The 27,504-nt window shown below is 40.1% G+C and overlaps 1 protein-coding gene across 6 annotated transcripts in view; it reads left to right on the top strand.

Annotated features, from left to right (window-relative positions):
- INPP4B (inositol polyphosphate-4-phosphatase type II B) overlaps nucleotides 1-27,504 on the top strand; it is a 497,007-nt gene that overhangs the window by 405,420 nt on the left and 64,083 nt on the right. For all 6 annotated transcript variants that reach the window (XR_008466520.1, XR_008466517.1, XR_008466521.1 and 3 more), the window contains one exon: nucleotides 501-694. Coding sequence is in view for 1 of the 6 variants with exons in the window: in XM_054201960.1 (XP_054057935.1) it covers nucleotides 501-694 (194 nt within the window). In the remaining 5 variants the exon portion in view is untranslated. The remainder of the gene's footprint in view (nucleotides 1-500; nucleotides 695-27,504) is intronic.

The raw sequence follows: 27,504 nt of genomic DNA, 5'->3' as shown, positions 1-27,504 counted from the left end.
GGATCTCTGTGGGGTTTGGAGTGGTGAGATTTGGACCATGCTGCTCTTACTTAGGTCTCCAACTATTGGCAGTGGTATTTTGTACTCTTTCCATGCATGCAAAGTACTTTAAAAGTTTTCAGCACTTCTGTTTATGAATGGTCTGACTTCAAAATTTCTAAAATCCCATGTTACTTTGATACTTGTTTTCATTTTGTGTAATTGTTCCTTGTAATGTTCCTGTCTCACACTCTGGAGCACATGGGGCTATGTATAAGTAACACTAAAAGGACTTCAGTCCATAGTGTGTGTTTGTTCAGAGAAATGAAGCACAACTATAGCAATTCAACTCTTTTTATATTTCAGGATTTAGTATTTTTGTTTCATTGCTGTCTGTAAGCCATGTCCATTGTACACTGTGTGTATATTTTTATTTAAATAAATGTGATGTTTATTTTTTATGTTTCTGACTTTTTTGTTTGTTATTCATTTTTCATTTTCATTATGGTGGTGTTGCCCAGAGGGCAGATTGTGCATGATGCTGAGAGCGGTTTCTCTCCTAAAGGAGGCAGTGGAAGCCCACCCACAGTTCCCGTCACTGCTAGGAGCAAGTATTTAAGAAAAGCTCCAACACAACAGCAAGAAGTCTGCAATGACCATAAATTAGTTGTTTCTATTTTTCCAAGTCTTACTACAGCTTTCGTCTCAGAACCAGGTGAGTCCTGCGTTTTCTAATTGAAAACAAGCAAAACATTCACATACCCGTAAGGAAGGAAACCCCTTTCACATAACTATTGATCTGCATAGAGTTATTCGGTGTAACAGAGGTGGAATCAATGTCTTTCATAATGAAGGCTATTAAAAAGGCAACGTAGCATGCTTTGGCTGGTATTTTGCCTTCACCACCTTAATGCCGGATTCTAGACCTTGCAAAATAAGTAAGAGTTGCTTCTGTGCTTTTTTATTTTGAGTTGTTGTTGATAACTAGATGTATTGTATGATCTGTCATCACAAGGAAAGGTAAGTTCTCCATGGTTGGCTGAAATGTAGCAAATAGAAATTCTTTTGGAGTATATAATAAAATGTGTTTCACCCTCTGTATTATCAGTACTATGATTAGAAGCTTGTTGCATAATTTACTTTCTCTGTTTATGTGTTAGTATGTTTATCTGTTTTACTGTGATATATTCGATGAGAGTTAATTACCTGCAAGGTTCTTGATAACCTTTAGAAAGCACCAGGAACTAATAGTTATTGTGGTAGTAATGGTAATAAGTTATAAAGCTGTTAGCATTCAGCCTAGGAATTTTGTCTCTTACTAATAAAAGCGACAGTCTTTTAAAAATACTTTGTCTCACTTTGCATGCTTATGGATTTTATCTTCCATGTCAATTGGGAACCACTTTTTTCTCATGACAATGTAAGAGAGAAAAGGAGAAAGAACCTACAGCTGTATTGAGGTGGTAGAGTAGTATGATACTAAAATATGTTTTCACCAATTCCCTTTCCAAAGTTACTTTGGGGCATATTTGAGTAGAAGTATGTCCTGGTGTTTCTGAACCATAGTCTTCAGTGGTCTACACTGGGCTGTCCATTGTTGGCACTGAGAACCTATGTACAGAAATGCTGCTTCTGCCAGGAGCTCTCCCGTGCACTTAGTGTTGAGTCTTGTATGGATCGCAGCCCCTAATAGTTCTGTGACAATCATTGTTAATGGAATTAAGGGCAATAGGTTCTACGTGCAAACTGAAGTGTGTGCTGCTTGCTTTGCCCAAATAAACAGACTCTATGCATTTCTGTGTAGGCTGTCTAACCCAGTATATAAATGAGAAGTACTCTTGCTCTGCTGCAGGGAAGCTTTTTGGCATTGTTAGTGAAGATGTAAACTGCTTCTAAATAAACTGGGATAAGAAGTTGAATTTTAAAAGTAGCTGAGATTTTGTTCATGTGTGTATATATGTGTATACATATGCATATTATATATACACTTGCATATTTTTTATATACTGTAGGATGGGAAAAGGCAGTTAAAGAAGATCAATTCAAAAGCTGAACTTGTTATATTTCTAGCAGTTGGATACAGTTTTGCTATTGGAAGTGTTGCACAAAAGATAGGTTCACGTGAGCAAAGCTTTAGCAGGGCCTGTACCGTGCCTGGTGGCATATATTGACTCAAACGGTAAAAGTTGCTTCTATGGAAATAACAAAAGGAGAGAGAGAAAAAGGAAAGGGGAGATGTTTCCCAGCAGCTCTCACTGGGGAGGCAGGTGTTTCCCGGACTGAGTCTGCCATTCCTGTCAGGAGCGCTAAGAGCTCCAGCCTTGGCTGGTTGTTCCTGCTCATAACGCTGCCGGCACTGATCAAAGTGGGCCTCCATCAGGGCAGTTCTGTCTGCTGACAGGCTGTAAGGCTTTGTGCATGTGTGTCTTTGGGTCTCTAATGAAAATCAAAGGCTACAACCGAGGGGCAGGAAGAGGGGGAATAAAGGGATGAATTCTGTGCCAGTGGCAATCAGTTCCCGTAAGCGCCAGCCACAACAGTGCTGGGCTGCAGGTGCAAGGCTGTGAGAATAACAGCATAAGAATAAGCGAAAAGTACTGCTAGGCTCCTTTCATCTTTCTGCAGAAAAGTCCACATGGATATCCATTTTTCATGCAAGAATAATTTGTGACTGCTGTAATTTACAGGACAAAGCAGTTTAAACTGCTGACTTGAACAGAATTAGAACACTGTCATACATAAGCGCTGATTGCCACAGCAGAATTTGCCCCTTGGGTGATATCACTCCTTAGAGATTTTCTTGCAGTGTAAAGCTTAACAAATTTTGAAACAGAGAAAAGCTTTTAAGGTCTGATCCCGAAGTCATTATTCACAAGTGAAGGGTCAGAAATGGGGCACTTCAGGTGAGAAACTAACTCCAAGGACCAGATTTTGAGAGGGTTCAGAAGCATTCACATTCCTGGACTTTGGTTCAGAACAGTGATGGCAAAACCATTTTGTTTGTACAAGGCCCCACACAGTAAGAGCTTGTTCATAGCCATGATCTGTGAATATTCTTTCAGTGTGCATAAAAGTTGATGGCAGTTTCCTGTGAATTATTGTAATATATGGCTAACTCTCTAATGAACTTGCACACAGAAGCAAATATACGCCTTTAACGCGGTCCCTTTAGAAAGGATATGTGCAGTAAAATATTCAAAAGCATCTGAATGGGGTCTGGTTTTGTTAGTAAGACATAGGTTTCCAGCCTGCCTGGGCACTTATAAAGGAAAAAATACATTGCATAAATAACATCTTAATTCTGTTTTCCCCGGTACTACTTAAGTCAGGACAGGATAAATCAAGGTAGATTCTCAACACATTCTATTTTAATTTAGTTTTTCTCGGGTATGTTGGGTGGTAAGGGAAAGGCTAGAGGAGCCCAAGTTAATGAAATGCCATAGCCTGGCTCTTAGTGTTTTTCAAACAAGACCCGAATATCAGGAAATAGTGACAAAGGATGTGTCAGACGCATGTTCATAAATTGGCTCATCTGACCTCGTTCTGTTTCCAGGTGGAGACTTAGAGCCTTTGTCACAAAGATGAGAATGGTGTTAATGTGTGACACACACAGGACTTGTTTCCAGCAGCCAAATTCTGCTGCCTGCTCTGTAATGTGGCAGCTCTCAACCAGGCTCAACTGGAGCTCAGTAATCCCAAAGGAAACTTCTCAATAATTCCCAGCCTTCTTACCGCTCAGTTCCATGCATGATGTTTCAGTGCTGGGGAGCAACAGGCAAGTGCAGCCACCCCCCCACCCCATAGTGCACCATGGCACCTGGATTCTCATTACATATAGCAACTGTACGGCTAGATGATTATGCAAGGAATTCAGAGTTAAGTTTAGGGGGATGTACATCAAACACCTGGCAGATAAACAGGTGTAATAAAATCAGGGAGCAAAAAGAGCTCTGACTAGTCAAGGACAGATAAGAAAGGTCACGTCTTAACCTGAGCTCTGCATTTTAGCCTGCATTCAGCTTATGTTTCCACCTGAGATATTCTTGGAGCTGGAATACCTTGTTGCTTTGTGACTGTGGTAGCAGCTATGATGGAAATAGACTACCAGTTTATCAACATATATATGAAAAATGTCCTTTAACAAATGATGGGATTGTTTAAGAGCTGTGGCTGCTCGGTCAAGCAGGTATCGTGCGTGTACGTTCTCATACAGGCAAAATGATTTTGCAGAAAAATGGTCATACCGCTTATTATGCTCTCGCAAAAGCAAGGGACCAAGACAGTGCTTAACTGAGAAGGTAAGGAGTGCAAGAATGCGTCAAGGCAATCGTTTTTTTATGATTGTGTCTCTGGATTTTACATCCAAAGATTAAAAGACCCTTTAGAGGTTGATTACAAGACCTAATATAAACAGAAAGTACTTGCATGTTTAGATAAGTTAAATATTTGCAATGTTCCACAGAAGCTTTTGATCCAAACCAAGCTAATTTTCACCCTGAAAAAACCCCAAAACTCAAAAAATGCCATTAAGTAATATTAAACAGTACTTTTAACAGCTACCTTTACCTTCTAATGATACACCACCTCCATGCTTTTTTTGAAACAGAAGTTCATTAAAAAAAAATTTAAAAAGAAATCAGGGCGCTTCCTTTTTTAATATCAATATGGGAAAAAGAAGTGAGCATTTCGTATGAGTGGAAAGTAGTAGCTGTTAGCAGTTTTTTTGTGTGAATCCAGTTAGTGTCCTTAGCTAGAAAATGCTGATAAGAGTTAAAAAAAAAAAAAAAGGTGAAGCACCCAGTTTATATTTATGTATTCATGGGCATAGTTAATGGACATCAGTAGGGAAGGTGTGCTCCCAAACTTTTTTAAAAATCAACAGGAAACACAATGCAATTCCCTTTTGCCTTAAACTTATTAAGTCAAATCAATTTTTACGACCACATAGGCCAGAGCTCTGGCACTTAATTCCTTTTGATCTCCCTGCTAAATTCCATTTCCCACTGTCCTACTACGCAGTTTTTTTTAACAGAAAATTTGTTTGGACATCATTAAAAAGAAAATACTACGACTTCTAGCAGTATTAAGGGACTACAAATGCCTGCCAAGTTATTAACCGTCTGCATGCACGCACACAAAATAACCATTGGTACAAAGGGGAATTTTAGAGTTAAGAAAAATGCTCACTTGTTCTGTTCAAGAGCCTGAAGCAGACTACATACTTGATACTGACTTCTGCAAAGCCAGCATCGCAGATAACTCTCACTAATTTCAGTGCTTGAAGTGCAACTTCCAGTTGCCAAGGCTGTTAAGTGTCCGGAGAAAGAGACCGCTATGAAGTGATAGGTTTTGAAGGGAAGCTACTGTGACTGAGTCAATAGATTTGTCTTGTAATTACAATGATGCTGGCTCAAAATTATCCTTTGCAATGATTAGTGCCCTGAAAGGCACATTTCCTAATTATGGATTCTTTTTCCAGCTGACTACTACTTGAAGCTGGTATAAAGTGTCTTCTAAACAAATAATGCACATCGTTGAGACTAGGACATGCTGCTTACATTTTTCTGCGATGAGAATTATAAAATATTTTAAATATTTCAATTCTTGATCTACTTTAGTAGATTTATTTTTTTTTTTCAGTTAGAAAACTAGTAGTTCAGTGCTATTTAGTTATGGGCCTATGAAGAGATCTTTGTTCTCATAGCTGTGCTCCACTTCCAGCAGCCAGATCCACATGTAGATCCTTGCATCAGTTCGAGCACCAAGGGTTCAAATAACCCCAAAGGCTGATGGATTGCATAAGGCCCTTGAGCCACTGATGCCATGGAGCCTCAGTAATGGTAGTAAACAAGATCATGTGTTCAAACACAGGTTAACTAATTGCTCTGCATGCCTCATTCAGGGTAGTGGCATATTAGCTAGGCCTGGAACTGTATGGATCCAATAATCTTTGAATATTTTCATTGTCTGTGGTTGTGCCTCCAAGGATTATAAAAACTGCCATAATCCTGTGGTCTGCAAAATGTCCTGACCTTTTTGTCTTGCTTGGCTTCTTTTTAATTAATGGTTAATGATCTACTCAAGCAGATACGAGTTCGTGTTCTCAGAAGGGATGGTATTACAAAAGATAACCAGATACGAGAAGTGCCACCTTTGAATAGATACTCTGGTGAGTCTGAATCTGACTCATACATCTTTCAGTAAAACTCAAGCACCATCAGCAATACAGAGATATGACGCCACTTGAATCCTCTTGTACCTAGTTTTCCTCTGCCAGATTTTTTTATAATCTAGCCTTCCCACCTTTGTTTCTTGTTTACAAATTTGGGAATCTGGATGGATAATTGGATTAGGAGAAATGTTGTACAAGCTTTGCCCTTTGAGCACTTGCAGAACTGCTCAATAGAGTACTCTAAAAATTAAGTAAATGCAGGCTCAGTGAATATTATGTGCAAGTCATGCTACTAGATGACACCTCCAAAGCAGGAATGAGATTCACGAAGAGAAAATTCTGCATGACAGCTTTGTTTTTGATATGCCTAGCCAATTGCAAATATAGGCGACTTCAGTAAAATGTAGGCTCTTCAAATCAGTTCAGATTTTATTACACAGTGAGGATAATATCACAGATTAGCCTTTTCAGATGTAGGCTATGTTAAGTAGAACATCTGCTTCTCCAAGGCTTGAAAAATTTATGTTTTAAAATGAGTTTTCAAGAAATTTTGTTAAGAAGGCGAAGTTATGATGTGGATTCCAGTGAGAGAACCAAAGCCTGGAACCCGTAACAAAATTATTCTAAACATGAGCCAAAAAGATCAGAAACTACCCACCTAATCGTCTGCAGGATAATGAAATGCAGTTCAGGAAATGTCAGGTATAATTGCCACTTACCTTCTTCAAAATGCGCATTTGTTTATCAGGTATAGAGCACATTTTGTTCTGACTTTTCTGTTCGATTTCTTTAACTCAGGCTTATGTCTTGCATCCAAGGCAGCATGAACATAGATAAACTTCACATTTATGGCTGCACATGCTTCATTTACCCTTTAGCAGAAAACTACCTGGTCCTCCAATAAAGTTTTGAAGTAACACATGCTGTAAGAATAAAGTGTGCACCCTCAAATATGAAGTTAATCTAAGCTTATGGAACACAAATAGAACAATAAATATGAAAACAGGAAAATAAAAAAAATGTGCTTTGTAAATAACATTCTTACAATATTATTTGTAATCCAATCCAAACCAGGATTTTGGTGAAGTCATTATGTAAATTTTAAAATCAGTTAATCAAGCAAGTAATTGATTAATTGGAACACAAGGTATGTCACTCTTCAGTATTCTAATTTTGCCCTAAATTTCATTTTGGAAAGTATGGTTTATTTTGGGGCGGGGTTGTGTGGGGGGGACAACTTATGGTTTTTCTGGTAGACTCCTTATTTTCAATTTGTGATAGAGCCATAGGTCAATTGAGAATTTATACCTAATGTACTTCTTATTTGGGAAAAAAACCCACTTCTCATTCCATCAGAAATCAGATATTAAACAAACGAAAAAAGTTAGGAAAATCAGCCAAATCTGTCAGGAACTTTCAGTATCTTAGGTGTTGGCATTTTTGATCAGCATGCTTAAAACTTAAAAACTAGAACAGCAAGCTCAGCTCTCTTGCGTGGTAGTAAAGACTTTTTTTTCCACTTCAACAGTTTTCTCAATCATTTTCTCCCAGTGCACTGCTCAGTACAAGACTATGTTTGACAAGGAAATGTGTCATAATATCTGCTATTAATGTAATATATTATTGAAACACCAAAATGAATACGAACAGCAATTAACGCAACTTAAATTCTAGTTCAGCACACAAGGTAGACAGAAGTGTGTTATATCTATTCCTGTTTTAAGCAGCTGGATGTTCGTACTTACATACCTTTGCTTTCCTAAGGCAATCTGTGTCACAGGAGCTTGACCTTGGAATGCCAGCTGTATGTTAAACTCCTCTGTTACTTTGTCTGGTATTTGCTACAGTTTTTATTGGCTGATAATTTTCATCCTCTTCCACTGTCTAGAAAAGGACATAAAGCAAAAGGGCAAAAAGTATAAGGGGATCAGTGTAGTGCACAGTAATATATATTTTTCTTCATAACTATGTATATATATATTCTGCACCAGTGGGAATACAGAGACATCACACATTTTTCTCTGTGCCTTATTCTACAGCAAATTACCATCATTGCAATGATATATTCTTGAGGCTGAGACATAGACTTCAGCAGTGAAAATACTACTGATCACAGTTTTCCAAGTTGCTAACTGTACTGAGATTTTGCAAATGATGCAAGATCTAATGCATTGCCATCTCAGTTCTGAGACTGCCATCTAAATCTAATGCCGCTTTATTTCATTTGATCATCTGAAGGAATTGTGATGAATTCTACACATCAATATATGTTTTCCAAAAGGAAATTAGATGTTTGCGTTTTTTCATTGATAAATTAGGTATCATGAAGACTACCAAATTTTAAAATTATGTGGTTTAAGATGGATATTTTCTTTATTGTACTTCCATATTTTATTAGTTACATTTGTAGGTAGTTGATAACTCATTCACTGTTTCTTTTCCCTGCAGAAAGTTTTATAACAGGTTATTTATATCTGAATTTATCACAGAGAGAGCAAGACAACAAGACAAACAGTAGTCCAAAAAGATGGATATCAGAAAAAAAGTTGTGCACTTGTTCTATGTCATGTTGGATCCTATCACAACTGATAAAATAACATAAATTAAAAGCAAAGGATTTAATTTTACACATGTATCCAAGTATCTTAGGCAAAACCAGCAGCAGTTTCTTGTTTGTTCCTCTAGTTAGGAAGGGACTAGATGGGGAGTTCTGGAAAATAGTTTAGATTAGACACCTACAGTCAAAGTTAGGGTGTCTGAATCCTAGCCAGAGCAGCTGCCAGCTGTCAGTGTCATTCATCTGTGGGGAAAAAAAAACAAACCCTGTTGGTTAAAAAAGCAAGGAGGGGCCTAAAATGTGTATTAGAATAGGAATTTCCAAGAATCCTCAAGGTATGCAAAAGCAAGATAAAAACTGCTTTTAAGGAAATGAACAGGGGGTCGTCTGGATAAGTCTGCATTATGTTGCCAGTCTGCAAAAATTCAGTAGTAAAAATGCTTTTTAATAATCAGGAAGCACTTCTTGCATTTAGCCAGCAACAATATTCACTCTGGAGTGACATTAAAAATAAGTAATTTATGACTGTAGTCCTTAATCCATTTGCAGACAAGACAGTAATATTGATAGTTGGCTATTGGTCAAACTGCTTATCTGCTTTGAATTTTTATTCTGTGAAAGGAAGTTTCAAAATGAAAGGTAAATAAAATATGCACTTTTCAATTTCATGTAGGGACTTTATTGGCTCCTTCTCTGTGTGCTGATTCAATAGCAAAACATGTGCTGAGTTGTAATGCTGAGCTTTTAAACCTGTAAAGGTTAAAAAAATCGTTGTTGAAAGCTGCTCGGACAGACAGCAAGTACGGCCATCAGTTCGACACCTGCCAGCCCCGTGGCCACAAATGGCTGTGGGAGGGAACGCAAGCCCGCCATTTGAAGAGAAAGAATGAGCAGCCATATTGCTTTAAACATCCAGATTGTGAGATTAAAGTGTCAAATAAAGCAGCAGCATGAATACCGAATATTGAAGGCTTCTCCTCAAGGACCTGCTTCTCTGTGTCTCGAGGAAGTGTAAGAAGTTGCCGAGACTTGCACTGAAATTACAGACTATTTACAGCAGTGCCGACAAGAAATTTGTTGGCAGTTTTCACATCTGCACAGCCATAAAAAGCAATGGCATTCGAATATACGGCAGCAGGTTGGCTGCCGCACATCTCCCCTGGCCTGCACCCTGACAAAATGGCTTCCTTCCCTCTCGAAGGAAGGAAGATGAAGGAAGATTCACTCTTCGGAGGTTGCTGCCTGTCAGTGGAATAGTGAATATTCAGCACTTCTGAGAAACCTCTTTTAATGACCTCTACTTCTCTGTCATTTAAACGCTAAGAACTGGAACAGCAGTGGAATAGCTATTTAAACAGAGGGTTTTAGCAACCAAACAAAATCAATTCCCCCTAGGAATGTTCTTGGGATTGAACACAGAAAGGTTGTTTTTTTGTTGGGGCAGTGTTTGGTGATTATTATTTTTTTTCAGTTTCTCAGCCCTTCCATATACATTTCAAATTTAATCACCTATGAAAGCTGCCTTGAGTTTAATTCCTCCGATGGTAAGCGAAGCAGAGTACATTGGGTCCGGTGCCAGCGGAGGGAAGCCATCGATCCAGGCACTTTCCTCAGTGCCTCGCGGAGAGCCGCGTATGTAGGCAGAAAGGAACGTCATTAATATCTGGAGAATTGATGTCTTTCGCATATACCTTGGTAAATTAATTCGTAGCTTGACAGGCAATCAGATAAGCAGGAAGAAAAAGCTCCCGGTGAAAGCCGGCACCTCACCTTCCTCTGAGCTGACACTGCTCAGGGTGCGGCCGCCATTACGCAGGGAGCTCTCTGACCCACCCTCCTCAAAGATGGACTCTCTGTGTGTCAGGGACGGACTGAGGGGGTTTTCCAAAGCTCAGTCTTAGTCCTCTTCACTGAGGGGGGGCACAGCTGACTGGGACCCTCTTGCCAAAGCTCCTCAGGGCTGTTTCGCTGCAGGGGCGGGAGAACCTTCTGGAAGGAAGGCGTGGGTAGACCGTGGGGGGCGGGGGGGGGGGGGGGGCCGGATCTCTGGAGCGTGTGTGTGGGAGGCAGCTCCTCTGAAGGAGGTCACAGTCTCGGGGGGGCTGCAGGAGGCCTGGGGACACACAGCTGGAGCCCCTGAGGCCGTGACAGAAAGAAGGCTTCTCCCTGGAGGGGCTGGGAGGGCTGTGTGGTGGTTCCACCCAGGAAACCACCCCCTGGCCTGTTGGTGAGTTGAGGAGAACCCTGAGGGGAAGACTCCATCTTGTCAGGAGGGGCTAGGCAGGACAGGGAGATCCAATTTCAACATTCTTTCCTGCTTTTGCCTTAAAAATCAGAGCTCTAAGTATACTTTCTACTTAAAAAACCAAAACCAACAACAAACCAAAAAAAACTACCCAGCTTTTTCTAGTGAAATTTGTGGCACGAGGTCTGTCTCCCACTGCTGTGATGTGTTTGTGTGAGGGAAGGCACAGGCAGCTCCCCTTCAGAGCCATGGCAGGGTTGGGGGGCTGGTTGGGGGGGTGCAGGGGCTGCTCTGCCTCAGGGGAGAACACTGTGCCTTCCCCGTGGCCTTGGAGGATGGGACATTTTAGCCAGCGGTTCGCATTTCCAAAGGGGACCACATCAATCCTCTTTGTGCAGCACAGTCGCGGATGGCAACACCGTGTATGAGTGTCGCAACTTCAGAGTCCTTCATTTTGTGTAAACGTAAGCACCTTTAATTCTCTTTCCTTTTCTAAGATCCCTTTACAGAATGAAAAGAGCAATTGAGAACAATCTGCCTGCGACAGATTCCAGGATATTTATAGGTGGGTAGTGGTTTTGGCTATAAACCCAGCAGCATTTAAGTTCCTTGAACTGACGAAATACGGCCGTTGCAGGGTCACAGCCTTTGCTGGCTCTTGCAGCAGAACCTGTCGGCTTGTTCTTCTAGGATCCATGGGCTCTTTTCCTTCAAATATGCTACCTCAGGAAGTAAAAACTGCAAATGTTGCCTCCTTGGCATTGTCTGCACCCTGCTTTTTAAACATTTGCTTTACCCAACAAATATCAGATACAAAATGGCAAAAGAAACTATTGTTAACAATTAATGGGTGCCTAAAAATCTATAGGTTTGTAACTTTTTTCCACCCCAATTTCATACTCTTGGAGTTTCCAGAGTTCACGGAACTCTAGAACGCAGAGAGTCATTGTGGGTGTTACCTGGATGAATCAGTTTTTCTTTTGAGTTTGTTGGTGGGGGTTCACTTAGCATTTACGCATCAAGACAAAGAAAAGTTACCACTGGGCAAAGACTTTTTTGGATCAGACTGTTGCCTATTTTCTTTCGTTGCTGTTTGTAGCCTCTTGTTCTGTAGCTTAAGAAGGGTATCATATTGCAGCAAGCACTGTAGAGGACAATGTTGCCTTATTGCCACCTTCCTGATAACTCTTTGTCAGGAACCAAATCAGGCCCTTTGGCATGTGGAATTTAAATAGCCATATCTGTCTCTTCAGGCAACAGTGGTCCTCAGATTTCAGTTCCTTGTAAGCCTGGTTACAAAATCAATGATGCCTGATAAGGTATGTGGATTTTCAACACTGATATACTGTTTTTTTCACATTTCCTGGACATATTGCCTCAGGTGAATACACATGTGACATATCAAATGTAAAACTTATATAAAATGTTTGTTCAGGCACTAGAATTTAGTAAACACCTCTGTGTAGCAGTGCCTTTTCTTTCGCATATACAGTCTATTAAATTACCGTATGATGTACAAGCTGTAACGACCTGACATATATGGGATCTAAAACAAATACTTAAGGCTTAATGTTTGGCTTTTATTTGAAATGAGATGAACTTTTGCCAGGGCTGGAGGCCAGAGCTTGTATTCTGGTGCACAATACAGCAATGTACTAGAAGTTTCTTACGCTATTGATTCTTGTTATTCACAGGCCATGAGTCATGACTGCATAAGAGCAAATAATTCACTGTAGTTAGACAGCAGTTACCATACAAGTTAAGCATCCTCACAAGTTAAGATTCTTGTGTTCCAAATAATTGTTGGGCTATGTGATAAAAATGAATTTGCAATGCAATGGTATATTCAACAGAATCATGCTATCTGTCCGCTTCTTTTCCCATGAAATGGCTGTAAACCCTGTCTCATCTGGAAGCAATCTTATCTTAGTTTTTTTCTAAGGACATTGATGTAATGAAGACTTTGGATACTCCTTTGTGGTAGCAGTTGAGGAATTTGAGGACACGATAAAGAACAGAAGTTCTTGAAAATCTCCTGTTCTGCAGTTAGGTAGGATCAGTCGATGTGTGACACTACTTTTAGGCCAAGATTCTGAAATCACTTTTAGTCATATGGACTACAGGGGCTCTGGCAATGTCACCAGAGTTCAGCAGAGAATGACAGGATTCCTCAGGTGCGTTGGGTCTGAGGACTCTGTGTAACACCATGGCTTTTCGTGGGAATGAAATAGTCCCATAATGCCACCAGGTTTCTAATGCCAAAGTTAAGGCATTTTAGAGTTAGTTAGAAAATGGTTTTCTCCTTTTGACCACACTGTGACATGCTTACCCAACCTATCAGATAAAGCAGTTTTATTACAAACGTGCAATGAACACTGTCTGTGCCGGAAGTGCGTGACTCCGTGTGTATGTCCGTACTTACATAGTGAAGGTGAGCTGTAGACATACAGGTCTTTAAAGCGTGTAAAGCTCTTGATGCTGTGTCCAACATTAATAGACACATGCACAATTACTGTACAGCACTGGCACTGTAGCATCAGGATTTTTGATTGAGGATAGAGCAGCCTCAGGTCCAGAGGTGCAAACCAAACACAGACATTTACGATGGACAATATTTTCAAGTGGAAACCCACACATCTTGGGAAAAGGGGAAGTGCATGTTAACATTGTCGGTGCGCTACATTCCAGAAGTGGCCACTGTAATGTTTCCACAAAATGTATTGTTCACCCTTGTTTTTGTGCACTCTCCATGCTCCATGCACAGAATAGTTTAAGACTACACAGCTAGAAATTCATGGAGCTTGTGCAGAGATCTGTTACAACGTGCTATTGAGTCTAGCAGTGCAAGAGTATTTTCAGAAGCTGCAATGTGTCCTGAGGGGACAATTTAACTGTTTTTCTCATAGCCTTTAAAAATCTTTTCTGCTTTTCTCAGAAGAGTTCTAGGTTCTACTTATCTGTACAAACAAAGCAAAATTGACTCATTTATTTCAATTATAGATCAATATGTGTTGCTGTACTTAACAGACAATAGTGTGGAGATGCTTGTTTCAATTATCAAGTATAAGTAATGAAGAATTTGCTCTTGGCCATGGAGGAAAGAGAAGTTAAGAAGCAGTCACCTGAGCTACAAAATTTAACTATTATGTTGTATAAAAAGGCAGTGAAAACCAGGGAAAAATGCATTGTGAGCATAGACAGGTCTGTTTGCTGAGGAAAACAATTGGCAAAAATTTGTTTGGAACCCTTTAAAAGGTGTGTGTGGTGACACATATGGGACAATTAAGCAGATAATTGACACATAGCGTAGTTTGGTATTGACTGTTCCTCCTTAGAGTGAGCTGCTATTAAGGCACTGATTTTCATGCCTTAAGTTTCACGTACAGAGGTGGACATGTCTTTAGCAGTTACAATCATTATATTTTTTGCTCCCACTAGCTTGAAATTTTCTGTCACCTGGTGCTATGGAGTTTATATCCTTGATCACTGCATTTAAGAGACAATTAATTTTGTCTAGAACTTTTACTTTCTCCTTTGTTCCATGGCTGCAGTCTAGCAGCTAATTTCACACCAAGGACCTAAGTTTACCTTTCCTGGCATTTTCCCTCTGCATAAAGCTTTCATAAAGACTGTGTAACTGTTTCTGAAGTCCTCATTAGAGTTGAGAAAAACCTGGCTGGCAAGGAAATACTTTAAGAAATAAATGTGAATGTGTGTGTATTTTAAATGCTATTGAGCTCTTTAACCTAGTGAAATTGTGTAGTGCTATTTTAAAAGAGCAAAACTGCTGCCAGTGCTCTGTCACACACTTCTCTCGCACTGAAGCAGAAGTGGGCATAATTAATAATGACAGACCAATAGTGTGCTCCACTTCCTAGCTGTCTCTCTCTGAACTAAGATTTCTTTATATTGGGAAAAAAAATAGATGGAGAAGTAATTTTTTTAAGGTATTTCTATCTTTTGTATATTACAGCATCTTTCCAACTATTTCAACAAAAAATAAATTCTAGTGTCTCCTAAGGTCTGAATTTGGTATCCTTAACTCCAGTAGAGTCAGGATTTTCATGTGTGTCGCCTGCTTCACATATATCTCTCCCCCCATGTCAGTGAAGATTTCAGTGTTGCATAAACTAAGTAAGTTTCTTCTAGGAAACCAGTGGAGTGTGGCAGTATTGATATTGCACCACTACATAAAGTACTGCAGCTCTAAATTTCTAACCAGTATGCAATGGCACTTGCAGCCAGTGATATCCCGATATCCATTTCTTGTCCCTGCTTTTCACTGCCTTTCTCCTCTCTGCCTCTTCCTTGACCACTTCCTTCTCAGAGGAGGACAATGCTGCTTGTACGTCTTCTCCACTTCAACAGAGGATTCATAAGGGTGCTTCTGATGGGGTGTGCTCCATCTTTGCTCTTCTGCCATCTGAAAGCACACCCCACTCTTTCCACCAAATGCTGGGGCAGAACGGAGGTGCACAGAGTGGGCCTGCATGTTGCAGAGAGGTGAATGTGTGGGAGGAATATTTTTTGCTATGACTGATTCCCATAGGACCTTATGCTGCTGTCTCCAGCAGGAGAAGTTTTAGGGGGACAACTCCAGCAAGATCAAATTATCCGGGGAGTAGACAGTAATGGGAGGAGGTAAAGGTAAACTTCCCCTTGCTTTTCCCAACCAGCTGGATGAAATGGCACTGAAACCCTTGTCCAGTGTTTTAATGAGAGCAAAATACTTGGTAATACTCTGATACTGTAGGAGGTATCACCGTTGTGGAAGATTCAAATGGAACCGCTCAGCACAAGACTGCAAATGAGCATACAAGTATAATAGAAACACAGTAAAGCTTAATTAAAGTGTTAAAATATGTATTAAAACTTCCAAGGGATGGAAGAGGAGAACATATTCCTATACATTTCCCCCCCTCCTTTCTCCTACTCGTGATCAGCCCTCAGCGGTGTGGCATACGCAAACTGAACCAAACTCTTCCATCTTTCAGTTCCAAGTGATTGCATATGAAAAGGTAAATAAGAATCTGTTTCAAGTAAACCCACAACCTAAAACATGTTAAAATAGCTCATTTCTTCACATATTTGTAATTTTGTCACCTGAAAAAATTGCAACATTTATTTCTTTATAGATTTTTCAGGTAGAGTGGCTAGACTATGTAGGTTCCTGTGGCTTCTTTGTCTTTTAGAAGTGCATGTAACCTGAACAAAAATGAGGCTTTTCATTCGCTCCCTTCAAAACAAAGTTATGGTTACCAATTTGACTACATCAGTGGCATATTTCTTCATCTGACATAAAAGCAAGATGGGAGTGAGAAGGGAAATCAGAACATCTTCAACAAGAGTTGTCTATTAATGCCAAAATATGCTGACAGTGAATTTTTCAGAACACTTTCAGACTCGCTCACTTGCTGTAAGGAGGAACCCAGCTGGGTGATTTTGTTTTGGCATTGAAGTGATGGGTTCTGTACAACTCACAATTCAGCACTGAATGCTGACTTGATGTAATCTGAGACAAAGTTGATTTGGAATGTCAGGTGCTTTCTGATGAGGAAAGATTTTATCTGAAACTATGATCCGATCTGTCTCCGAAATATGATAAAGTTCAAATCCAAAAAGTTTGACTCTCCCTCAAAACAAGTGCTGCAAAAACACATACGTTATTTACCTTTAGGTTACTAAGCTGTAGGTTACCAAATTTAGGTTGTTAATGATAAATACACAATTGTAGTATCCTCATGATTAAGGTACTTGCAGTTAGACTATGTTGCCTCATCCATGTCTTTTTTTATTTAAAGAAAACTCAGTATGTGGGTATGCAGGGTATTCTGGATCCATGGTTTTGTTTAAAAATCTCTTCTTTCCCTTGCAATGAAATAGGTTTTACATTTCCTTGTCCTCATATCAGCATTGAAAGATTTGGAACCTGCTGTCACGCTAACTGATTGCTAATAAATCTCTATTAAAAACTATAACAGTGAGATAATTAAAGTTTATTCCTCACTTGTACTTAGCACTTAGAATTAGTTTCATACTCCCCAACAATTTTCCTTCAAGTGAAGGGTACAACTTTAAAGAAGCATGTTTTGCCCCAGTTTTCTGCATTCTGGGGTATGTTAAATTAATCAACTGGTTTTACAGGCAAAGTAGTGGCTGAAATATAAAAGGAATTATTGCTCAATTATCTCAGCTTTACGAATAAACCAACATAGGTTTTGTAGCCTTGTCAGAACAGAGCCCTCATCCTTGACTGTATTTCATAGTCCACTGAAATAACTAAGCTTGGGATAGAATTTACAGATGCCAACTTCTTGCTCTCTCACTGGATTCACCTCATGCAGATTTCCAGTTCTCGTGTACTTTGAGCATCTTTTCACATTGCAATGGCACAAATTTAGCAAGAATGGACCTTGTCCAGTTCTAGGTGTGAATTTTGACATTTTGGCTGTTGCAGTGAGTTGATGGGACTGAAGGCAGTTGAGGGCCCCTAGGTAGCAGCAGTTTATCCACCCATCTTCAGCCTCTTTGTCCAGAAATGTTCAGATGTTCTGCTTTGCACTGCATTGGAGGCCATCAGTGTGAGTGCACAGCACTACATTTGCCAAAACTGTTACAGAGGAAGCATTTGTGAAAAACATTACATCATACAGATTGTGTTTTCTTGCATCTATATTGCTATCTTGTGCACTTAGTGGAGGAAGGAAGCGGAAAAATTATAATAAAATTGCTGCCTCTGTTGGATCAGGTTTCACTTGAAGAGCCTCCGTGAGGCTAGTTAAGATGTGGCTGTACTTCAATTTTTGCCAAAAAAGATGATTTATGGGCTTCCCCACATAGACAAGGTCTGCCTAATGTTTTTCCTGACACACAGCTCCCGTATGAAGAGATTGTGTCACACATTAGGGAATGCATCTTTTGTAGTCTCTTAAAATAATATCCCTGGAAAGGTGAGAGAGAATTCAGTACTTCTGAAGGGGTATTTAAAGCCTCTGCCAACAAGAACATATTAAAAATTAGGTACAGAATTAATCATTAGTCCAGTGCCGCTGACTTTCCTAAACAAGAGGCTGATAATAAACTTATTCAGGAATGGTTTCCTGTCTGCGTGCAAACGCCCGTGGTGCAGAAATAAGAGCAAAGTGTAGCTAATCTGCTTCAGCTGCACGCTGGAGTCTCTAATAAGTTGCAGCACCCTGGCGAGAAGACTGTTTATAGCTAAAAGGCTGAGGTTTGGGCATAGATTTTCCTCAAATGGACAGTAGTGACATGTCTCAGCAACGGCCCATAGCCACAGAGGGGCTGATGGCACTGTGTTCAGCTGCCTGCCCTGTCCCTGGCCTGAGCTCCCTTTGACCAGGCTGTCTTAATTGCATGCCATGCAGCTGAACCTCTGCAGTTTGTAGCTCAGTGTATTAAAGGTAAAATTACATTGGTATTAGGCTGCTTCAACAGACTGAAGTTCATACTATCGATGCAGTAATCTCCAGAGAAAAAAAGACAGTGCAGAGGACAGGGTGTGGTAGGCTTTAATGCGCCTTTGCTTGTGAGTCAACATTTCTCACGTCAGCGGTGGTTTAGATTACCTGGTGTAAAGAACCTTTTAACTTCATCAGAGATCAGCTGCTTTTTTTTCTTCTTCATTTTTTTTTCCTAATCCTGAGTTGCCAACAGCCCTTGTAGAAATAAAAAATTCTGTCTGGTTCTGGAGATGAATGCCTGACTTTTAATTAACCCAGTGAACGCATATAGATCTAATTTGCTGTATCCATTCATCTGTATTTGAATTAAGAAAAGGGATGTGTTCAGTGTTGTAATGTAGTAAAGTTTATTTTTAATTAACCTGATTTGCACTTGTAAGTTAAAGCTAATTAGCACAGCTCATTCATCGTTTATATCTAGGGCCACTGGGAATGGTCTGATTTTCTACCTACTTGGTTCTAGGCCATAAAAATATGTCCATTACCTGCAACTTTCAGGTTTTCCATTGAATTGATACTAGCACTTGCAGCACTTAATATTATATAAAAATTAAGTTTTCTTAGAGCTGGATCCCTGAATCCTGATTTCTGAATCTTCGTCCACTTTAGCTTTTGCAGGATGTAGGTTATGGATCTGATTTTTGCAGATTTGGCCTGGTTTTATTCTTCGTAAGAAGCTGTGAATCATCCTTGAACAAATTCTCATTTTGATGTGAGAGCATATTGAATCATAGAAAACTGGGGCTTACAGAGGCCAGCTCCCTCCCTATTTCACTCCTGAGTGATGTTTAACTTGCTGGCATACCACTGAGGTTCCAGAAGGAAGAAAATCCAATGCATCCTCTCTCCTCACTCCCCGCCCAAAAATCCAGGCAAATTTATCCCAGTGACTTCCTATTTTTAATCTTGGAAGGATTTTCCTAATGTCTACTTGAATCTTTCTGGAACGCTGCAGGTAGTGAATCTTTCAGGAAACAAATGAGCTGCAGCAGTAGTGGTCTGGGAAGGATGTTTGGAGGGAAGATGTAGCACAGGAGGTCACATTCCATGTTGCTACTCAGCTGTCGCAAGATACACCAAATATGTTGCAAGAAAGTTCACTCTAGTTTCAGGGGTATTAAAAGCAGAGAAGACTGCGACAGGACGCTTTCTGAGCTTACTGTTCCCTTACAGGAATAAATAATGGCAATAAAAATATCCCTGGTATTCTCTAACTGCTGCCAACTGGAGCTGGTTAAAAGATACTTGTTAATGGTGTGTATAGTTAAGTATTTTCTTTCCTGACAGCTTTTCCTGAATAAACAATTTAAGTTGGATTTCTTTGAACTAAATAAACTGCTCTAAATGTGGTCCAACATTATTCTAGGTATACTTTTTATTATTCTTCAGTGCATAAGCCCTAATAACCTACTAACGGTAATGTTTCCTTGTAAAATGCGAGTATAACTTTTTGTCTTGGAGCACCTGATTCCCTCTCCCTTCTAGCCTACGCTAAGGAAGATCAGGGCACAAATGTCCTAGCATGGCACAAAGCAATCAAGTCATTTTTAGGACCTAAGTGTGTCAGAGATAAAAATCAGATTCTAGGATAGGACAAAAGTAGGAGCCTACCAGACAGTCAGAGAGTGGGGAGTTGTCGGTGGCACTAAACCTCCTCCCTGAGTTATGTTGTTGTTGTCAGTGTGGGCTTAAGCAGGCGCACAGATGGAACCAGGCAGGTTCCTGATGCTGCTGAAATTTTGTAGCCAAGCAAGTTCTTTTCCTCAGGTTCTGCATTCACTTTGAAATAGGACATTTTCTGAACAGACTACTGGCCCTCCTGAGCATTTATTCCTGCACAGATTGTATCGTTCAACAGGAGCACTGCTTTAACCAGTATAGATAAGTCTTTGTAAAGGCTGTGTGGACTCTCTCTCGTTTTAAGCCACACTTATTTTTGTTTCAGATCAGTAAGTAAAAACATATAGGGGCAAAATTAGAACGGTTTTCAAGGAAGTAGGATTTTCTGTGGTGATTCGTCTGTTTTCTTTAATTCTTGTTTCAGATTTTTTTTCTTCTGCACTTATGTATCAGTGTCATTCTTGAATAAAGTGTGAATAAAAATTTACTAAGGGGATCAGGATCTCATCTTTTACCTTTAAAGCTTATATGTAAATTTATCATGGCTTTTAATGAGTTATCTTGTGAGTAAGGATGTAAAGATTTGACCGGCAGAAGTGGAACCACACAATAAGCTAAGCTGTTAAACATTATTTTTAGTTAAGAACAAACACTATATTTGAAGGTTCTCTATGCTTTGACAATCAAGAGTTTTAATGGTCTGTATGAAATGGATAGCATTAGCAAAGACTTTGTGGAGAACTGTAAGCAGAGAGGGCTTTTTAGAATGAGAATACATTACACTGTGTTTGACAGAGTAGAACCATTATATACTTTTATTGCAGTGCTGCCATTATTGGAACAAAGAGAAACCTCTTTTATATAAATATTCTCCAAGGGTAAAAAAGAAAGGTAAGAACACATACAACTAGTATATTCTCTTGACTGTTTTATTCCTGCCTACCTCCTCTGTCACCCCCCCCACCCCTCGATCATTTAGCAGAGTTCTAGTAAGAAGGAGAGGGAGACTGAAGGAAAACAAGGAGATTGGAAAGGAAAGCTGTCCTTATGCTCACGTGTTCTTCAGGAAGTCACCTGTCAACAAAGTTATTCACTGTAGCAGTTACTGTCTGTGCAGTGAAGCTGCTGAGTTTTGACAGTTTGTAATGTCAGTGCTATCTTTGGGTCCTTTTACTCCACTTTCTTTCCCAGAGTCTCTAGTACTCTGTATCAACTGCTGCTTCCCTTCAGGGCAGCATTTTCTCATAGTCTATTCTTAACAGTAAAACCTGGCTCTTCATTTCCCATATAGAATTTTCTCTTTGGTTTTTTGGGACTAGGATTTTTATTTACAGTATGGTGTAATTTCTCAGGAGTCATATATGTAAATTCAGAATTCCCAGAACCTGTGGGCATAGAGGTTCTGTTAATATAAGCTATAGACATATAAAACCTCTAGAGCTGCGTGGGTGTTAAACTGTCTATGTGGTGGCCAGCTAAGTCTGATATAAGCGTCTGTTGAATCCACAAAAGAAGACTATAAAAAAAGCCCTCTATTAGTAGCCATGTCTGGGCAGTATCCAGTTGAAAATTCTTTGGTTCTGAGTTTCAGATGCTCCAGCATTAAATAAAATATAACTAAATAATCAACTGAACTCCAGAGGAATATGCCACCATTCTTCCCCCAAGATAATTCAGCTGCTTTTATTTGTGTGGTGATAACTCCTACTGGATCTGCTCAGAAATTGATAATTCTCTGCCTACCACTGTGAACTTATGTGTAATGAAGAGAGAGCCCTTGTACCAAAAAGCCTGCAGAAATGAAGCTAAAATAAACTGGATTGTGAGGCCAGGTTCTAAGTGACTTGACTGGTCATAGTGTCCAACACTGGGGTGAAGTTTTCCTCTTGTTCAGTCTACGTTGATGTTTTATAATAGAAGGAAATATTGTCATTCTTTCATAAATTTTTGTTTTCAAAGTATTTATTTTGAAACTGATACATAACAATTTTTACCTGTAAAAGTTACTTCCCTAGCTCTGAGTTGTCAAAGGCATTGGTTTTTTATAACCATACACTTGATAAAGAATAATAGAAAGACACATCACCCTGCCTGTGTATGACTTTTTGTTTAGCCGCAAACCAAACTAAGTGGCAGTGGTTTGACAGGCACTTTTTGGGTATTATAATCCTATCCACTGCTTTTTTAAGCACTTGTAGGATGGATTTCCGTGGTGAAGTGACTGACCAGATGTAATAATTACTAGAAGGAGTGTAACTGCACCAAATAAATAAGAATTTCCCTCCTCTTCCCCCCCACTCTGCCTCCCCCTCAAAAACAAGTATCACAGAAAGCTGAAGGGGGCATCTTGCACAAGTGTGACACAAATACCGAATTCAGGACTCCTTTCATCTAAGTGCTATGATGACTTTTCTGTTCCTCACAGGGAAGCATGTTTGTAGGACGATTTGAGACTCTCTCCATCAAAGAGCATGAAACTGCATAGAACAGGTATGGTCTGTGCGCATTTGAGCACAGTTCTGCTAATCTGGCCTTTCTTCTATATTTAAGGTGGCTTTTTTTTAAAGACCAAGTGTAATGAGTTCTTGCAATTTAGCGTGAGTTGTGTTGTAGTTAGTGTTTTTCTGTCAAGCTCTGGTTCCCTCATTTCTCAGCATTCATGAAAGTAAATTTGTATTCACTTCCTCTCAGATTATATTATGATAGTAGAAAGGAATCACCATATGCCATAAAATAGAGCGAATACAAAGTTTGGGTATGGAGCACTCAAAGGTTACATAGAAGAATTAATACGGAAAATATGTTGTGCTAAAATTGATATACTCATTTAAAAGTTAGGGGAATGAAGGGTGAAAAGTTCATAGCTGTAGGCTTTTACAAAATGCCTTGTGGCATTGTCCAGAAGCTTATATGAGAATTTACAGTTTCCATGTAGATTATTGATTAATAAATATACATTGTGCTGAATTTGCAAACCTTGGAGTACCTTTTCAGTACTTGAATGTAAGGGGGGATGGGGGTGTTATTTGCGTTTTATGGCTAGGGAGTTTTTTTCCACAAGTCCTGAGTTTTAACAGGAAGGGATGAGAGCAAACTGTAAATCTCATGAAATGGGTCAATCAGTGTCTTATGAACTTTGGTTTCATAAGACCATTTTCTTGTCTCAGACTAGTTGCCCGTTTCATAACCAGGTTTGTATTGTGCCTAGTGGTGGAAGGCAGGAAATGGGACTGTGTTCCTCTAGTCCTCTGACAGTAAATCCATAGTTGTCTGATATAGCTCGCACTGACTGTAATATCCACACTGAGAGAGTTGTACTTATAAATTAACCCTGTATTTAATAGTTTCCCTGGTATGTTGGAGAAAAGAACAAGAGCTTTCCTATGCTGGAGAATCTAGAAAAGAATCCCAGAATTTAATTGTTCATATCACACTGGTTTATGTTCTGACATAAACCAAATTTGTATCGTGTGCTCCTAATAGTATATGGATTTACTGTTATTGTGTTATTTGTTTATTGTGGTATTCTATGGACCTTTGAGATTGAGACTTAATAAAAATAATTAAATAGTCCTGTCCATAGCAGCGACAATAGTAGTAAAGAAAGACTAATCCACAAACAGAGACTCAGCGTATTGAAAAGGAAGGTTTTCTAAGGAGTAATCACAATGTTAATACTAATACCAAGTTAATACTCTTGAAATAATAAGCTTACTCAAACCCCAGCACTGGGCATGAAAACTCAGTGCCTGAGTGCAGCTTGAGACCTTTCTTGAGACCTGGGGAGCATGTGCAGGGGTTACAGGCTTTGAGAGTGTCAGAGGGCAAATTTCACAGGGCTGGGCATAGCCCCATGTCTAGCTGACAGTAAGTGGTGTCAGAGATGGCCTACACTTGAGCCACACTGCCCTTCCATGCAGATTATGAAATAAATGGCATGAATGATGCCAGAAGAAAGGACTCGGTGGTTTATCAAAATATCACGCTTAAAATCCAGCTCAGGATATTTCTGCATTTGAAATAATTTCAAAGGTGAATGTGCATTAAAGACTCATAAAACAGCCGAATGCTTGCATAGGACTTCATAATTAACCCCTCTCCATTGCTCTGTGGAGTCAATTGTACTTTGAAAGGTAGGAGGATTAAGAAACCTTTCCAAAGAATCACTTGCAAGCCATAACGTATGAAGGACAGAGCAGTGAATGAATCCATGGGTCCTTTATTATTAACTGGTGCAAATTGGCAACTGTTTCCCTGATGTCTGGTTTTGGGAAATGCTGAGCAACTTGAGTCTAGCTCTACCTTCGTAGACTGAACATTTTCTGAGAAAAAAGAAGTCATGCCTCTGATGCTGGACAAGGAAAATCTTTTGCTTTCAGAATGATAATGCTGGGACTGGATCTGTCCCAAAATTGTATTGAGCTGTTTGGAATTTTTCCCTTATTTTGTATGCTTTGTTCCTGCATTGGAAGCATAATGCATAACTCTACTATTTCACCTCTTGCTGTTATGGCATTTAAAAAATATATTCCAAAAAGCTGCTTAGGTAAATGAAGGTTCCTGGGATTATGTGTTCCATCTTCTTAGACAAAGTGGGACTGGCAGTAGATTAACTGCTGTAAGCAGTGGCATTTTTTACCCAATAATGGAGTTGTAAAAGCACCAGTCTTGCCTTCTTTGCAGCACTGGAAAAAGCAACAGTCTGTCTTCTTTCCAGCAGTGAGAATTATTTTTCTACTGAGTTAAATGGGTAGAAGGCTTGCACCTCGGAAACTCTTCAATACCATAATGCTCTGTTTGACATACAAATGTTCTGCCTATTAACAAGAACCAGCTGAAAAGCTATCTCCTTGAAGATCTGCATAACCATCTTGAAAACCCATGTGTGAAACTCCTCCATCGCTACCCAGCCTGAAGGGGAAGCAGGGCTTCAAGGGGTAAGGATAGAAAAGGTGGATTTTTCCTTATGAGAAATGTAGCTCTCTGGACTTCCTGGCTGCCACCTCTACATAAAATAGTAAGCCAAAGCTAATAGTATGAGCAAGTGTTTTCTCTAAACGAAATACCTGGAGAGACTCAGTGTTGATCAGGCTGTATTTAAGTCCTGATGTTTTATACTCCTTTTGGCTTTCTAACATTGTCATTCCCTCAGGCAAACTGATTTTGTTGGCAGCGTCCGCTCAGCAGCTTATCCTTTTTACAGATGGTAGTTAGTTCATAGGAAAGCTCTTGTTCCTTGTTGGACCGTTATGATGAGAAACAACATAACAGCAGATACAATTATTTCTGTTTTCCTTCACTTGGCTTTATGAAAAATCTGTGGAGAGTGTGATAGGGAAGGAGGCTGGAACCTCTGAGAAGCAGATGTCCATTGCAGGTAATTAATGCATAGATCTGGCATACCCAAGAGTTTTATAAGCGATCTGACACTTGTCAGGATACAGCTGACTGCTTTCCCTGAAGGTCCTTTTCTGTCAAGCATACTTACCTTTTGACGTATCTGTAACTACCACTGGGTACAGAGGTCTCAAAGTAGGAGTCAGATAACTCTTTCCTTGATTTATGGTGGGAGGAACAAGAAAGGATGTAACGCTCTTCAGGTGAACAGTTAGCCTTTTTGTCCCATTTATGCCTGAGCATGGATTGATCCAAATGACATCCCCAAAATGAGGAGGAATCTTTCAGGTTTCTGTCGCTGTTAAATTTCTTATAGAATTCACAGCAGATTAATCAGGACATTTGTTTGCAAGTATCCCTGGAGATGTTTTATCCCCGGGTAAAAAACTGGCTGGATGGCCGTGCCCAGAGAGTGGTGGTAAATGGAGTTAAATCCAGTTGGTGTCCGGTCACAAGTGGTGTCCCCCAGGGCTCGGTGCTGGGGCCGGTTCTCTTTAATATCTTTATCAATGATCTGGATGAAGGGATTGAACGCACCCTCAGTAAGTTCGCAGATGACACTAAGCTGGGCGGGTGTGTTGATCTGCTTGAGGGTAGGTTGGCTCTGCAGAGGGATCTGGACAGGCTGGACCGATGGGCTGAGACCAATGGTATGAGGTTCAACAAGGCCAAGTGCCGGGTCCTGCACTTGGGTCACAACAACCCCATGCAGTGCTACAGGATTGGGGCAGAGTGGCTCGAAAGCAGCCCAGCAGAAAAGGACCTGGGGGTGTTGGTTGACAGCCGGCTGAATATGAGCCAGCAGTGTGCCCAGGTGGCCAAGAAGGCCAACAGCATCCTAGCCTGTATCAGGAACAGTGTGGTGAGCCGGACTAGGGAAGTGATCACCCCCCTGTACTCGGCACTGGTGAGGCCCCACCTCGAGTACTGCGTTCAGTTTTGGGCCCCTCGCTACAAGAAGGACATTGAGGTGTTGGAGCGTGTCCAGAGAAGGGCTACAAAGCTGGTGAGGGGTCTGGAGGACAAACCTTATGAAGAACGACTGAGGGAGCTGGGGTTGTTTATCTTGGAGAAGAGGAGGCTGAGGGGAGACCTTATCACCCTCTACAACTACCTGAAAGGAGGTTGTAGAGAGATGGGGGCTGACCTCTTCTCCCTGGTGACAAGTGATAGGATGAGAGGAAACGGGTTCAAGTTACGTCAGGGGAGGTTTAGATTGGATGTTAGGAAACATTTTTTCACTGAAAGGGTTATTAAACATTGGAATAGGCTGCCCAGGGAGGTGGTGGATTCACCATCCCTGGAGGTGTTTAAAAAAAGGGTAGATGGGGCACTTAGGGACATGGTTTAGAAGTGGTTTTTGTCAGGGTAGGTTAAAGGTTGGACTCGATGATCTTAAAGGTCCCTTCCAACCTCAGCGATTCTATGATTCTATGTTGCTGGAGAAAGCAATAATCTTTGTGCTTGTAGCAGACGTTCAGCACAGCATGTCTTGAACAAACTTTTATGCTATTTTCTGATTGGAATAACTCTTCTGTGGCTTATATGTAAAACAGGGAGTCCCTTACCAATTCTCCAAATTCAAGTATCTTCAAATTAGCTAATAAGTAAGTGTGTTTTTCAATGGTCTGAAGTTCAAGATCAGTATTTTTCTGAACTTTTTGGAATGCTTCCCTTCCATGGTGTATAGTCTAGAACTTCTCTTCTCAGGAGCTACCTGTATCACTGACATGCTTATCTTAGTTTCTTAATGTTTAAAACTGTATTTTGAATTAAGGACTTTACAGAGTCTACAGACAACCACACCAGATTATTTTCAGGGTTCTTCTACCAGCTCAGCTGAACGCTGAAGAAAACAGCCTTTCTTAATGCAGGCTGGAGAACTTTGGCATGCAACATTGTTGGTCATTGGTCTTTTTTATTTTCTTTTTTTTTTCTTCCATATCCTACTGCTTTGTTACCCATTTTTTCAAGTAACCTGCTATCAAATCGTTTAATATAAGATCATCTTTCTCAGTGGCTGACCATCAATTTTCAACTGTATTTTATGTAG

The sequence above is a fragment of the Rissa tridactyla genome, chromosome 5 (genome assembly GCF_028500815.1).
Source record: "Rissa tridactyla isolate bRisTri1 chromosome 5, bRisTri1.patW.cur.20221130, whole genome shotgun sequence".
In the NCBI taxonomy this organism is placed as follows: domain Eukaryota; kingdom Metazoa; phylum Chordata; class Aves; order Charadriiformes; family Laridae; genus Rissa; species Rissa tridactyla.
Note: the sequence above shows the minus strand (reverse complement) of the source record. Positions and strands in the feature narration are given on the sequence as shown.